Raw genomic sequence first — 16,059 nt, 5'->3', positions numbered from 1 at the left:
ATAAAATTGATGCCTAAAAAGAACCTGCAGTATAAAAAACAAACAAACAAAACAACTAATACTAAACTTTCATTGGGTTATTTGTATGGAAATATGTTAATATAAATGTTTCAGACATTACATGAAATTTCTAAAAATCTTATATTTGTATTTGTATGGAAATATGTATGGAAATATGTTAATATAAATGTTTCAGACATTACATGAAATTTCTAAAAATCTTATATGTTCTGGTATAATGTTATAAGTAATAATCCTAGTTATTACTTTAAAATGTATATCTCAGAAATAACTAATTTTCTTGTCAACTGCATTATTATGAACTTTCATCAAATCTTTAACTGTGGTCATTTTTAAGTCTTTTGTCATTTACAGACAGTTCTGGGTGTACTCTGATGCTTTTGCAAATATGTTCTTATAAAAGGGTTTCATCTTCAAGAAATTCATGGAAAAGACTCTGACAAGTACAGGTTTCTGGTAACTGACTGTACTGCTGAACTGAATGAATAAGCATTTTCAGAACTCTAATGAAAAACTGATGAACTCATAAAAGTGCTAACAAAAGATCAAGATAAAAAAAAATTAATTACATGGGACTGAGTGAACTGATGAGGATGAGTATAATTTTTGTGACTTTCTGTCTGAATTAAAAAAAAAAATCCCACAAGGACTCAGAGGCAAAGAATATACAAATCAATTTTCACTGCAAAGTAAAGGAGCTGTTACAGTGGAGGATTACTGGACTGAATGTCAATATTATGACATAGTATGAGTGTGTTTCATGTTTGGTAATTGCAATCATTGTTGCTTTTGTTGTGGTCATCCATGTACAATGCTTGGTGTCAGTCTATTTATCTCTTGTAAAAATAAAATACAGTGTGTGTGTGTGAAAAAAAAAAAAAATGGGTAGGGGGCTAGGGAATGCGCAGTCCCCGACATTGCTGGCAGCTCTATCATCTGGTGCACATTGCGTGGGCCAGTCTAGCCAGTGAGCATAATCTGAATGCACAGAGGGTGACTTCTCACCATCTTCTCACAGGGTGGCTTTGAGATAAACTCATTTATTTTATTATCAAAAAAAAAAAAAATCAGAAACAATGAATTCCAGAGGGCAGTATTTAAAGTGCTTAAAAGAAAAAAACTGCCAGCCAAAAATCCAACTAAACTATCTTTCAAACGTGAAGGTGAAATACATTCATAGATTTTTAAAAGACTGAGTTAATGTGTTGCTCACAGGCCTGACTTACAAGAAATACTCAAGGCTGAATTACAAGGAGTAATAATATTTCTTGAATGAAAATTTTGAAGTGAAAATTTTTACTTCCCACATGAAATAGTCACTGAATCTAAATTACAAATGTCTTTTTAAAATTATTTATTTATTTGGCTGTGCTGTGTCTTAGTTGTGGCATGCGGGCTGCAGCGTATGAACTCTTAGTTGCCAGCATGTGGGATCTAAAAAAGTATGTATGATTAAGAGCTTTTTTTCTACATATGCTCATGCACACACACACACGTGCACATGATAATCCTTTAAATTGTCAGAAGGAGGCATTATTATTCTAACAACGATTATTTTAACAATGAACATATGTCAGAGATATTTGGTGCACCTTTTATGTATGAAGAAATAGAAGCTTTGGCAAATTAATTATCTTATCTTCAGTTGATTTAGTAACTTAATGGCAGAGTTAGGGTTAAAACACAGGCTTCCTTACCTCAAATTCTGGGCTCTTAATCAATACTATAATATCTCAAAATGAATACTAATTCTAGCATTAACACTAGAGTATTAATTCATTCTTTCAACAAATATTAATTAAGCACATACTAGGTACAACACTCTGCTAAGCTCCTGGGATAGAACACTAACCAAACTAGATAAGCTTCATACCACAAATATTGGTGTCATTCTTAGACTTAGCTTGCTATTACTTTTGAACTTCAATGTTATTAGAGACAAACTTTTAATTTTTATTTTGTATTTTCAAGGTCCATTTGCATTAAAATTGATCTGTTTCTATTCTAAAGCAAAATGATAATTAACTTCAAAAATAATAACTATCATTACAACAAACTGATAATATATAGTATAAACAATTTCCTATCTTATTATGGTATTTATCACATTCCATGCCTCCACCCAAGCTGATAATCACTTTCTTTGATCTTCTTTCCTTAGGAGATAAAGTCTTAATGTTCCCTCTTCCAGAAACTGTGGCTCCTGCGGGTGCCTCAAGAGCAATTTATGCTTGAAGGAAAGTTAGCTCCAATTCCCTTGACCTCCTTTCATCTAATTTGCTTTCACTGGTGCACGTATTGACTGGGAGCTAAAATCCTATATTTCTCTCCTTGTCAATTTATATATCTGTGAAGCAGTATTCTTTCTCCAAATGGATTAATGTTAGATGGAACCAGATTTACCTGCAGAGGAAGGCAGATTTATCATCTTTATGGCACTAGCACATTCACTGAATATACTGTTAGGCGTGAAACTGCAGTGGGTAAAATTGATGCTGCTGCTCCCAAGGATAAAGTCTGTATCATAAGCTGTGAGGTGCCTACAGGCTTTGGACCTATGTTTAACACTGCAAAGGTAAGAATATACTTTTGTGCTGTTTTTCCATGACTCTATCAACATTCAGGGAGCCATGAAGTCAGAGAGCTTCTCCTACCGGAGATAAAACCAAAGTGACTTTTTTCTTTCCTATTAACACAGGAGCATCAGCTTTGAATGACTAATAGAAGTTTATCTTCTAAACTTGTAGGTCCACCCCCCCTCTCCCTACATGGTCTTTGGACTTGGAGGAATCTACTCAGCCATTGTTATGGCATGCAAAGCCTTGTTGCTTCTGGGATCATAAGAGTTGACATCAATGAGGAGAAATTTCCCCAGGCAAGAGCATTAGGGGGTCACTGATTGTCACAACCCTCAGAACTTCAAGAAGCCCATCCAGCAGGTAGTGGTGGAAATGATGGGCTCTGGGGTCAACTTTGCCTTTGAGGCCATCAGACTCAGTGATACTAGGGTATGTGGTCTTGGGGCAGAGTGATGGTCAGCTGCCTGACAACCTGTGGGTACACATTAAATTAACTTTATGAGGATATAATATTACTATAATTTTTAACCAGTCTTTTTGAGGACATCTTATGTGCCTTGCACTACGCCAAGATATTTACATACTTTATCCCATTCAATCTTAACATCATTTTATGAATTAAGTACTAACATCCTCATTTTAAAGACTGAAAAACTTAATTATAATTAATTGCCTAAGATCTCACAGGGGGTGTACCATATGTTCTAGTCTATATTATTTTTCTCATATAGCTACCTGGAAAATATTTTTTAGGATTGTGAGTAAGAAGAGGTGTGATTTGGGGCCACTGAGATGCTAATCAGTCTATTTCTGAAATTAGGTCATGGTTTTGGAGTCATGCCATCTGAGCTATGGAGTACACATGATTATTGGAGTAGCACTGTCAAATGCACAACTCTCCTTTGACCCAATGCTGATTTTCTCTGGGAGAACCATAAAAGGTGATGTCATGGGAGGTAGGTCTCTGACTTCACATTATCTTTTCCAGAAATCTGGATACCTTGCATTCTCCTTGGCAAGAAATGGAGGGGTGAAAAGGTAGGAAAAATATTCCTCCATGAAAGGAAATAGAAGACAATGTGTTAAACTAGAGAAGCATAACTTTACCTTCCCCACAGGTATTTACCTGTCCTGTGGAAACAAAAATAGATTAATATCCTGACATTATTAATAAGATATAGAACAGTCACATTTCAGTGTTCTCATTGGCACCCAGACATTCCATAATTGGGAAGTCATCTTACTTCTCTGGGCCACTCCCCAGCAAAGGATAAGACCAGAAGACAATCTCACTGTATTGACCTGCAAGTCTCCCCTTAACTGTCTCCCTAATTTGCTATTTAAGAACAAAACAGACAATTCTAATGTGTTGTGTTATTTGAATTTCTCTTCTCCAAACAACACCTCCAAATCTCTCTCTCACCACCCCTCACACCCACAGCCAGTATGCTTCCAGACCAGCTCTGTCCAAGAGAATTTTCTGCGATGATGAAAATGTTCTATAGCTTATTGTCCAACTCAGTAGCCATAAGCCATATATAGCTATTGAAAACTTGAACTATGGCTAGTGTAGCTGGAAAACTCGCTTTTTAATTATACTTAATTTCAAGTAATTTAAATTTAAATAGGCACAACATACGGCTAGCGGCACAGTTGAGAGTATCTTGTTCTCTGGTTTTTGCTCAGATGCTTCGATAAGATTAATTTGAGGAAACTATGGCATAAAGCTTAAACACATGGGCTTTGCTTTCAGATCACTTACTAGACATGCGACCTTAGCAAGTTTTGTTTTCTTTTTTTAACGTCTTTATTGGAGTATAATTGCTTTACAATGGTGTGTTAGTTTCTGCTTTATAACAAAGTGAATCAGCTATACATATACATATATCCCCATATCTCCTCCCTCTTGCGTCTCCCTCCCACCCTCCCTATCCCACCCCTCTAGGTGGACACAAAGCACCGAGCTGGTCTCCCTGTGCTATGCAGCTGCTTCCCACTAGCTATCTATTTTACATTTGGTAGTGTATATATAAGTCCATGCCACTCTCTCACTTCGTCCCAGCTTACCCTTCCCCCTCCCCATGTCCTCAAGTCCATTCTCTACGTCTGCGGCTTTATTCCTGTCCTGCCCCTAGGTTCTTCATAACCATTTTTTTAGCCAGTTTTTTAAACTCCTTAATTGCCAGTCCCATCATCTGAAAAATAGGGTAAATATAGTAGTTCTTTTCTTACCTAGTGTAGTGAGAACTAAAGGAGAAAATGCAGGTAAAGCACTTGGCAAACAAGCTGACACGTTAGGCACAAAATTAAGGTTTAATTGTAGCAGAAACAAAAATGATAACAGTAGCTTAATGGCCCAGACAAAAGTTGAGGAGAAAGGCACATATATTGCAAAAGATAAGTGAAGGATTTCTTGCTGCTTTAAGATATCTGGGTGCTCTTTTATTTCTTCATTGGTGCGGTTTTCCATGAGTTGATTAAATGTAAATAAAACTGTATAAGTACTTCAATGTCAAATACTAGAGAAAACTTTACCATTGACCAACCTCCCATCATGAAAGTTTCTTTTTCCAGAAACTCTAGATGTCTGAATTTCCAATTTGAATAAAAACCTAATTTAAAAATTAAACCATTTCAAAAGTGATGAGGCTGGTGCTTGGAATGACTAAGCATAATTGACACTGATATTTCTTCTCAGCGCTAACCCTTTGCTTCATTGAAGGAATTTATTCACATTTTCTAACATTCCTCATGTATCTGCCATGTCTCCATCCTCTCTCACTATATGCAACACACTGAAGAAAATCACCCTTAATAAGATTCTTGTTTTGGATGGAAAAATCTGTGATGGGTTTTTCCTATCGTTCAATTCCATGCTGACAAGTTTCTAAGTTACTCAAAATCTTGCATAACAATTACATAATGTTCAAATATTTTAGTAAAAATTGTCCTATTAGGCAAAATAAAATATTTGAGGCCAAGGCTCTGATAAAGTGTACTAGCTGTCTTTTATAAAAAGAAGTCAACCCTTTTTTTTTTTTTTTTTTTACCATATCCTAACATTTCAAAATAGCCTTAAATGCAATTTTACATAACACTTATAAAGAACATAATGTTGTAGAAACACAACCCTGCTAGGAATATAAAGACCTGGGTTCTAGGTTCAGCACTTCCACTTTCTAGATGTGCCATCAGTGTCTTAAGATGTACCCAGGATTTGATTTAGTCAGATATGGTACGATGACAGACACAGAGACAACTGCCTTGAAAGAAGAGTTTATTACCCACAGTTCCCCCAAAAGAAGGGAGCACGCCACGCCATGCAGGACCATATGGGGAAGCCCAGGGTCAGTCAGGAGGCAGAAAGAGCTAAGGAAAAGCATGGGCCAGAGCCTTTATTGTGGTTTTCAGGAAAAGGAACAGGCAAGGTGGGGTAGGCAAGCTAAGTGAGTTTCAATGGGTTCTGGGCCATAGGGGTGGTCCCAGTTATCTGGTAACTGGCCCTGGGGTGACTTAGGGCAGGAGGATAGTGTCCCAGAATGTTGGCACCAACAAAAGGAGGTGGATGGGGGATATGGATTCGAGATTGGTTGGCTTGCATATCAAAGATGTACTGAAGCAAGCTGTTTGCTATCTCTGGAAATTAGCTAACCCTGGGAGAGGCAGTCCCTTGCTGGGTCCACAAGGTCCCAAGATATCAAAGTATTCTAAAATATATTTTAAAAAAAGAAAAACATAATAAATACAATCAGTAAAAAATATTTAACCTCTCCGAACATCAGTCCCCTCAAAGTTAGAAAAATAGGGAAAATAATGCCTGCTTCTGCCTTACTCACCGTGATCAACTAGTAAATGGGATATAGGCAGGACGCCACCAGCATCTTCTGCAACTACTCTACTACACTACTCTCAAAACACTATTAAAGTACAGAATTTTATTTCTGAGGTTGAAATGTTAGGTTTGCGAAGGAGATGTATCTAGAGCCTCAGAGAGGCTTGGTACATGGTAACTCAAATCATACCAGCTGGAGGGTAAGCTGTTACAGGAAATCACTGGTGCCCTGAGCACAAAGGAGAACTGCGGGCTGATGGTCTGCGATCATGGCAGTACTGGATCCACTCCAACAGTCCACTATAGCCCATGTAGGGCTCAGCTACCATACTGGTAATCTTAGTACTACTGAGCAGTAACTGGATTCTGCTATGAATTAAATTACCTTGCTTTTGATGATTACGAAAGGAGTCAAAAAGTAAATGGTTTACTATCCCCCATGAATGCTTTTGCCAATTTTCTACATAAACAGTTCATTTGATTCTTTGTTTAGTTTTGATTTTTTTTCACAAGTCTTGTTATTATTGACCTCTCCTTCTACAGAGTTTAAAACCAGAGACTTTATCCCTAAACTGTTAACTGACTACTTGTAAAAAAAAATTAACATAGATCTACTTATAACCCATAAGTTGCCTTTATTTATTTTTGGCTGCACTGGGTCTTCATTGCTGCGCGCGGGCTTTCTCTAGTTGCGGCGAGCGGGGGCTACTCTTCGTTGTGGTGCGCGGGCTTCTCATTGCGGTGGCTTCTCTTGTTGCAGAGCATGGGCTCTAGGCGCACGGGCTCAGTAGTTGTGGCATGCAGGCTCAGTAGCTGTGGCTCGTGGGCTCTAGAGCGCAGGCTCAGTAGTTGTGGTACACGGGCTTAGTTGCTCCGCGGAATGTGGGATCTTCCCGGACCAGGGCTTGAACCTGTGTCTCTTGCATTGGCAGGCAGATTCTTAACCACTGTGCCACCAGGGAAGTCCCCCCATAAGTTGCCTTTTGAAAGAAATCAATAAGGCATTTGAATTGCTCCAAGATGGAAATTGGTATTTGTGTGTATGTGTGTTTGTGTAATGTGAGGTATCTTATGCATATGACTCTTACACCCAAGATTTTATGAGAAGTGAGAGGTCTCAGATCAAGTATAAAAGAGGGTGGCTGTGGGAAACCGTTTAGAGAATGGCAATAAAAGAGCTTTAAGTCAGTTGTGAAGAGCCCTTTTAAGCAGTCACTGTGTGACCCCAGATGGCTACCTTTGCCCATGTCATCACTGTCCTCATCTATTAAATGGGGATAATGATACCTCTTTTCTTGAGAAACAGGTATGAAGATCAAATGTGAAAATAAAAGGAAAGACCAATGAAACAAAAAAATACTACAGAATTATGTTATAATAAAATTTTCATTGTGATTTGTTTGAGTACTGATATATATGACCAATAAATTAAATTAAATTGGTAATTAAATTAAATTATAGTACAACTTAATTAGCAACCAACTATAACACAATTCTGAAATGACCTAACTTCCTCCAGAAAATTATTTATTTATTTACAAGGTACAATTTGTGCTGCTTTTATGGGTTTATTTTCAATCAACAGTTTACTGTTTGATATTTCAGAAATATTTCTCTTCAGCGTACATTCATTAAACATTTAATAACAACATTGTGCTAGACACACTGGGAAAGCAGAGTTGAATGAAATCCAGAAGACTACAGATTCAAGGCATAGAGACCTCATTTCTGACTGGAAGACTGGGGGAGCCCTTGGGGAGCAGGTCAGCCCTAAGCTGAGCCTTGGAAGCTTATAGAACTACAACATGAACAACAGGGTAAAAGACACTGTAGAAATTGGAACTGTGTGTAAGAACCCATAAAAGAGAGAACAAAACTTGCATATGGTAAGCAGCAAACAATTCCATTTGCAAGGGCCAGATTGTGTTTGTGTAGAGTACTGAGTGAGTTTAAAGGTCTTGATTGCAAAATATTTTCTATGTAAACAAGTAAGAGTGCAAGAATTTTTACATCTAAAGAGAACTGGGTTTTCCTAGGATATTATCTTGCATTTCCTGGGCCTTACTATATGATATTTCTATGCAGTCCCACCTAGTAGTGATTGACATAAATCAACAATAATTTTGGTTGAAATTATTAAAGTGCACTTTGTAGCTTGACTGAAATCAGTCAAGCTACAAAGCATCTCAAAAATACAGGTGTTGGAGTGTTTGACCTTGAAGCCACTTTCTAGCTCTATGAGTCCGCCCATGCTTCTATGTATATTGAGTTCAGAGCTGATGAGACTATGGTTATGGGTTCTGAAACAATGTGACCCAAATACTTTTTATAGAACTCTGCAACTGACCCTTAAGTAGCTCTCCTTTAAAAATCTTCAGCTAAATATTTCACTCCTATCTCCCGGCAGTATTTAAATAAATGTATCCTATTTTGTCACCAGCAGTAAGAGAGTACCAAAATCCATCCATCACTAGCCTAGAAAAACAATAGACAGTTCCCACATTATTGACTGTGGATTGAAGCTTCACATTCATAGGAAAAGATAAGCATGCTGAGAATTTAGAACTTAGATTCTTCTCCACTGAAGCATGAGGTTAACGCAATGTTTCATACAATGGTGTATGCGAGAAAATCTAAACTGAAAATTAAATAACACATAGATTTTCAAGCATTTTAAATTTATGTTCTCAAAATATTTCAAGCATTTTAAATTTATGTTCTCAAAATATTTCAAGCATTTTAAATTTATGTTCTCAAAATATTTAAAGACCATGGTCACCAAATCGTGGGTGAAAATGCAGAAGGTGAATCTAGTTTCCTGAGGAGATGGGGTAGGCATTGATGCTAATTTGATGGAGAACATGCATTTATTGCTAAATAGCCACTTTTGCAGAGTTTACAAGCACATAAGAAGATCAGAAAAGTTGCCACTTCTGCTCTTCACATTTACTATGACTAACAGGTAGTGACTATAAATAAGCCCCAGATATTAATTTAATATAGTCATCTTCCCTACCTTGAAACCTAATTTCAGAATTTGACCCTAGAAACAGGCAGTTTTTTCCAACTTATTCACAAAGTCCTCAAGCAATTTACATTACTGAATTGGAATAGGAGGAAATGTTACTTCTCTTTAAATTTACTTTAGTGGAGTTGGCTTGATAATTATCTATGATTTAGCAACATTAGACTTTGGTACCAAAGGTTAAAATAAATAACATTACTCTTTGTAATATTAACAGTGTATGTAGTAATAGAACAAAATAGTATGTAGTAATACAACAAAACGGAGTGCAAAGAAACTGAGATGAACTTTCAAGAGAAAAATAAAATGCAGACCAAGCTTCTGGGTTTTATACAGATTCCTGGGATAGAATATTATTAACCCTTCCCAACCCCACTAACAGAAGCCATTTGTAGAAACCTTTCTGCAAAGGGACTTATTGAACTTAGCTTTGATAGGGTATGGGCAGATGTAATTTCTGAGGTCATTTGGCTGTCACCTTCATTTTATGGGGAAGAAACTCAAGACCCAGGGAAGTGCAGTGTAGTGACTTACCAGGATCACATAGCCAATTGCCAGCTGAGTAAATTTTGTATTCTTACCACTCCTTTCTCTACATGAATCTTCCATGTTACTCTCACATCTTGCATTTCACTCCTTGCGCACAGTGCCTCAATTACACTGAGCTTCTTTCAGGCTTCTCCCAGTCCCTGCCCCTCAAAAGATACCAGGCTCCCTTGTCTCTGAGCCTTCACACATATAGTTCCTTGTTCTGAAACCCATCCATGCCCGAACCCCATCCCCACCAAACTCCATGTTCCTTAACTCCCAGCCATTGTCCAAATCACATTATAGCAGGGCCCTCGAGCTCCCAGAAATCTAGGTTACATATACTTCCTCTCTGTTCCTATTGCACCCTCTACTCCCCCCATTGTAACATGTCAAACACTATACTGTAATTGTCTGATTAATTATTTGTTTGCACTATTAGACTGTGAACTCTTTGAATATCACATCCATCATCATTACCACAGCATCAAATGCAATGCCTGAAATATGGGATTGGCTCAGTAAAAAAAAAAAAAAAAAGCTGTTTAAATAAATGAATAAATAAGAACATGTGTTAATGAACCAAGGTACTACAAATGCATTTAGAACAATGGAATTCGAATACTGCACACATCTAGGGTACCTGCCACTATACAATGTATAATGCTTATTATTCTTCCTAACAGAGAACTGTTTTACAGCTATTGAAAGTGGTTGTGTAGCACCACAGGAGATGAGGGATGAAGCTAAGAAGCTGACATTTGAAGTAGAATACTATAATGATTCTCATGTAGCCATTCACAATTAGAAAATAGATGCTGTGGGAATCCTCCCTTTCCCATCATACCAGCTCATGGGCAGCTACAAGGTGATTAAACGTCATGGAGTGAACAGTAAAAAATCAGATTTGTAGTTACTAGAGGTAGGGGTTGGGAGGGGGTGAGTTAGATGAAGGTAGTCAAAAGGTACAAACTTCCAGTTATAAGATATATAAGTACTAGGGATATACTGCACACATGATAAATATAATTAAAACCGCTGTACATTATATATGAAAGATGTTAAAAGAGTAACTCCTAGGGGGCGGAGTCAAGATGGCAGTGTGGGAGGACTCGGAGTTTGCATCTCCCCACAACTAGGGCTCCTGCAGGATGCTGATGGGGGACCTCAACGCCCAAGGAGATGGGAGGAACCCCAAAGCAAACTGGTAGAATGTGTGGTGACTGAGTGGGGGAGGAGAAATGGAGGCCGAACAGGACTGGCGCCCCTGAGGGGTGTGGCTGAGAGGGGTGAGGGGTTCCCATGCCTGGAGGGACGCTCGGGGGCTCGGATCGTGGAGTGTGTGCCCAGTGTATCCCCTGCCCAATCAGCCGGGGATGTCTGCGGGCTCTCGGGCAGGGTCCTACGCCCTCAGAGGCCCCCTCCGGGCCGCACTGGTCTTGGGGGCATGGGAGGGAGGCTGGGGGAGAACAGGAGAGGCAGGCGGGAGGGGCCATCCAGGACCAGAGGAGCAGGGGAAGGAGCAGAGGGCGTTGGCACCACCCACTAGAGCCCAGGAAACCTACTGAGCTCCCAGGCCAGTCCCCTGCCCTCCACAGCCCCCTCCAGTCTGCGTGGGCCCTGGGGGCATAGGAGGGAGGCTGGGGGGGGGGGAGTACGAGAGGCAGTCAGGAGGGGCCCTCCAGGACCGGAGGAGCGGGAGAGGAGTGGAGGATGTTTGCCTCACCCACTCGAGCCAGGGAAAACTGCTGAGCTCCCTGGTGGGGTCCCCCGTCCTCTGAGACCAGAGGTGGGAGGCACGACTGGGTCCCTTCTGTTCCATTGAGCCGAGGCCCCACACCCCATGCCCCCAGGGCCTTTTCCAGCCCTGTGGGTCCTAAGCATAGGCCCCGCCCACCACCCAAACCCCACCCCTGCTTAGGCCCCACCCTCCACAGCCAAGGCCTTTCCACCTTTTTTTTTTTTTTCTCCTCTTTTTTACTATTGTGGTTCTGTTTTACCTTCTGGTTATTGTTTCATCTATATATATATTTTTTCTTTCTAACATATCTGTTTGTTTCCTAGTCTAATTTTATCTTTTACTTTGTTATTGTTCTCCTTTTTTTTTTTTTTTGCCACCCTGTGCAGCTTGCAGGATCTTGGTTCATGAGCCGGGGGTCAGCTGAAGCTCCTGTGGTGGGAGCTCCAAGTCCAAACCACTGGACTAACAGAGAACCTCAGACTCCTGGAAATATTCATCGGAGTGAGGTCTCCCGGAGGTCCTCATCTCAGCACCAAGACCCAGCTCTACCCAACAGCCTACAAACTCCAGTGTTGGAAGCCTCAGGGCAAACAACCAGTAAGATAGGAACACAATCTCACTCATAAAAAAAAAAAAAATGAGATGGCAAAAAACTATGTCACGGATGAAGGAGCAAGGTAAAAACCTACAAGACCAAATAAATGAAGAAGAAATAGGCAATCTACCTGAAAAAAGAATTCAGAGTAATGATAGTAAAGGTGATCCAGAATCTTGAAAATAGAATGGAGGCACGGATTGAGAAAATACAAGAAATGTTTAACAAAGATCAAGAAGAACGAAAGAACAAACAAACAGAGATGAACAACACAATAACTGAAATGAAAAATACACTAGAAGGAATCAATAACAGAATAACTGAGGTAGAAGAACAAATAAGTGAGCTGGAAGACAAAATAGTGGAAATAACTGCCAAGGAGCAGAATAAAGAAAGAAGAATGAAAAGAATTGAAGACAATCTCAGAGACCTCTGGGACAACACTAAATGCACCAACATTCGAATTATAGGGGCCCCAGAAGAAGAAGAGAAAAAGAAAGGGTCTGACAAAATATTTGAAGAGATTATAGTCGAAAACTTCCCTAACATGGGAAAGGAAATAGTCAATCAAGTCCAGGAAGCATAGAGAGTCCCATACAGGATAAACCCTAGGAGAAACACACCAAGACACATATTAATCAAACTAACAAAAATTAAATTCAAAGAAAAAGTATTAAAAGCAGCAAGGGAAAAGCAACAAATAACATACAAAGGAATCTCCATGAGGTTATCAGCTGATTTTTCAGCAGAAACTCTGCAGGCCACAAGGGAGTGGCAGATATACTTAAAGTGATGAAAGAGAAAAACCTACAACCAAGATTACTCTACCCAGCAAGGATCTCATTCAGATTCCACAGAGATATCAAAAGCTTTTCAAACAAGCAAAAGCTAAGAGAATTCAGCACCACCAAACCAGCTTTACAACAAATGCTAAAGGAACTTCTCTAGGAAGGAAACACAAGAGACGAAAAAGACCCACAAAAACAAACCCAAAACAATTAAGAAAATGGTAATAGGAACATACATATTGGTAATAACCTTGAATATAAATGGATTAAATGCCCCAACCAGAAGACAAAGACTGGCTGAATGGATACAAAAACAAGACCCATTTATATGCTGTCTACAAGAGACCCACTTCAGATCTAGGGACACATGCAGACTGAAACTGAAGGGCTGGAAAAAGATATTACATGCAAATGGAAATCAAAAGAAAGCTGGAGTAACAATTCTCATATCAGATAAAATAGACTTTAAAGACTGTTACAAGGGGTAAGGAAGGACACTACATAATGATCAAGGGATCAATCCAAGAAGACATAACAATTATAAATGTTTATGTAACCAACATAGGAGCACCTCAATACATAAGGCAAATGCTAACAGCCACGAAAGGGGAAATCAACAGTAACACAATAGTAGGGGACTTTAACACCCCCTTACATCAATAGACAGATCATCCAAACAGAAAATAAATGAGGAAACACAAGGTTTAAATGACACAATAGACCAGAGAGATTTAATTGATATTTATAGAATATTCCACCTGAAAGTGGCAGAATACACTTTCTTCTCAACTGCACATGGAACATTCTCCAGGACAGATCACATCTTGGGTCACAAATCAAACCTTGGAAAATTTAAGAAAATTGAAATCATATCAAGCATCTTTTCTGACCACAATGCTATGAGATTGGAAGTCAATTACAGGGGAAAAAACTGTAAAAACCACAAATACATGGGGGCTAAACAGTGCACTACTAAATAACCAAGAGATCACTGAAGAAATCAAAGAAGAAATTAAAAAATACATAGAAACACGCACTTCCGCGGTCGCCGGCATTCCGGAGCCCAGATGCAGCATCTGAGTCACCCGGCACCTTCTGTTTGGTCAGTGGCGTGCGGGTCTCGCCGTGGTGTGTCGTCCACGCCGCTAGGCCTGTTGTACGCCCGTGCGCTCGCCCGGCCAGCCGGCCTGCGGAGCTCCTGCCTGTGTCCCCCGGCTGGTCCAGGGGGTCCGGGCACCTCCTCGACGGCGGCTCCGCGGGACGCGCGGACTGGACCGCAGCCCGCACCCCGAGCGGACAGCGTCATGAGGCACCTGCGGTATTTCTGCCACGGCCAGGTGGTGCGGGGCTTCGGTCGCGGCTCCAAGCAGCTGGGCATCCCTACAGCTAACTTTCCTGAACAAGTAGTAGATAATCTTCCAGCTGACTTATCCACTGCCATATATTATGGTTGGGCCAGTATTGGAAGTGGAGAAGTCCATAAGATGGTGGTGAGCATAGGATGGAACCCATACTACAAGAATACAAAAAAGTCCATGGAAACTCATATCATGCATGCATACTTTCAAAGAGGACTTCTATAGGGAAATTCTCAATGTGGCCATCGTTGGCTACCTCAGACCAGAAAAGAACTTTGATTCTTTAGAGTCACTTATTTCAGCAATTCAAGGTGATATTGAGGAAGCTAAGAAACGACTAGGTTTACCAGAACATTTGAAACTCAAAGAAGACAATTTCTTCCAGGTTCCTAAAAGCAAAATAATGAATGGCCACTGATGGAAAAGCATCTTATTTATTCATTCACTGTTTTCTAATATTTTACTGCTCATAACTCTACAGTCTCATCTTGGTTATATTTTTAAAATCAAACATTTTCCTACAGCTGTGAATTAAACAGTACAATGTAGTTACCATATTATGTTCCAACTGTTCAATTAAACCCATCATGTTACAGTACTAAAAAGGTTCATTTTAAAAATCAAGATTCTTTTTATGTAATATGTTGATTAAAATGTACGACTAGAAAGGTCTTAAGTGTTTAATAATGGAAATGAAATATATATAAATATGGGTAACAGGCAAGTCACTATTTTGAGATGAGAACTATAATTCTCATGGTAAAATTCTAGCATGCATGTACCTGTATAGCATGCTCTGCTAATCAGAAGGCTTATAAAAGTAACTATATTAAGCAGACCTAATATTAGGTTTATTACAAACCTAAGGGGAAAAATCCAGACTTCGTATTTTTGATATTTTGTGCATTTATATATTATTATAGAAATGAAGACTTGTGAAATTTCATTTTAGATAGTCACTTCCTTTAAGGGCTCAAATCACTGTACTGTGTTCCATTTTTGTTACAGCTGCCTCAGTTCTAATTGGTCTAGACTCTCTCCCTATTACTTTTTTGTTTTTATTTTAAAACAGTAAAATGAGTGTTTTTCGAATCTCTAGCTCTCATTTTTGTGTTGTATAACACTTCTCTCTTTTTAAGAGTAGATATTCTTCAACATTTTTCTTAACCTTTGTTTCCTGTAAACAATTGTCAGTGTCAGTTCTTCCATTTAGAATATCCAACTCTACATTTACAAAATGTAGAGTTTCATCTGCATCTGTATCTGCCATCCCATCCCTTCACTATATGAACAGTGATTAAGTGCATATCTCTTGCATTTTAGAAAAGACACCCAAAAGTTCATCTGTAGGTTTCCTCAAAGTTTAAACGAACACATAGCATTTCATTTATATATGCCAGTTTCTTAAACAACACAAAATACTTGTTTCTCCCCCTAGGGAAACTATTTAAGAGCCAACTAAACTATGAAATACAAAGTTATTTGTTTTTAATGTGATTATATGTTCCTGACCAAATGCAAACTGTTGTAGTTGTGTGTGCACAATGTAAATTAACACTAAAGAGTGCTATCTAGAAGATAATTTTAAAGAT

The 16,059-nt window shown here is 39.0% G+C and overlaps 1 protein-coding gene and 1 pseudogene across 1 annotated transcript in view; both read left to right on the top strand.

The window, feature by feature from the left end:
• The window catches only part of LOC118895895 (all-trans-retinol dehydrogenase [NAD(+)] ADH4-like), a 100,343-nt gene that overhangs the window by 21,476 nt on the left and 62,808 nt on the right, over positions 1–16,059 (top strand). Inside the window, 1 exon segment of the mRNA XM_036853460.1 lies at positions 2,377–2,596. Within this exon segment, the coding sequence (XP_036709355.1) occupies positions 2,377–2,596 (220 nt within the window).
• On the top strand, positions 14,178–14,885 carry LOC118896124 (annotated as a pseudogene).

The sequence above is a fragment of the Balaenoptera musculus genome, chromosome 5 (genome assembly GCF_009873245.2).
Source record: "Balaenoptera musculus isolate JJ_BM4_2016_0621 chromosome 5, mBalMus1.pri.v3, whole genome shotgun sequence".
In the NCBI taxonomy this organism is placed as follows: domain Eukaryota; kingdom Metazoa; phylum Chordata; class Mammalia; order Artiodactyla; family Balaenopteridae; genus Balaenoptera; species Balaenoptera musculus.
The sequence above is the reverse complement of the archived record's forward strand: the minus strand, read 5'-3'. Positions and strand labels throughout refer to the sequence as shown.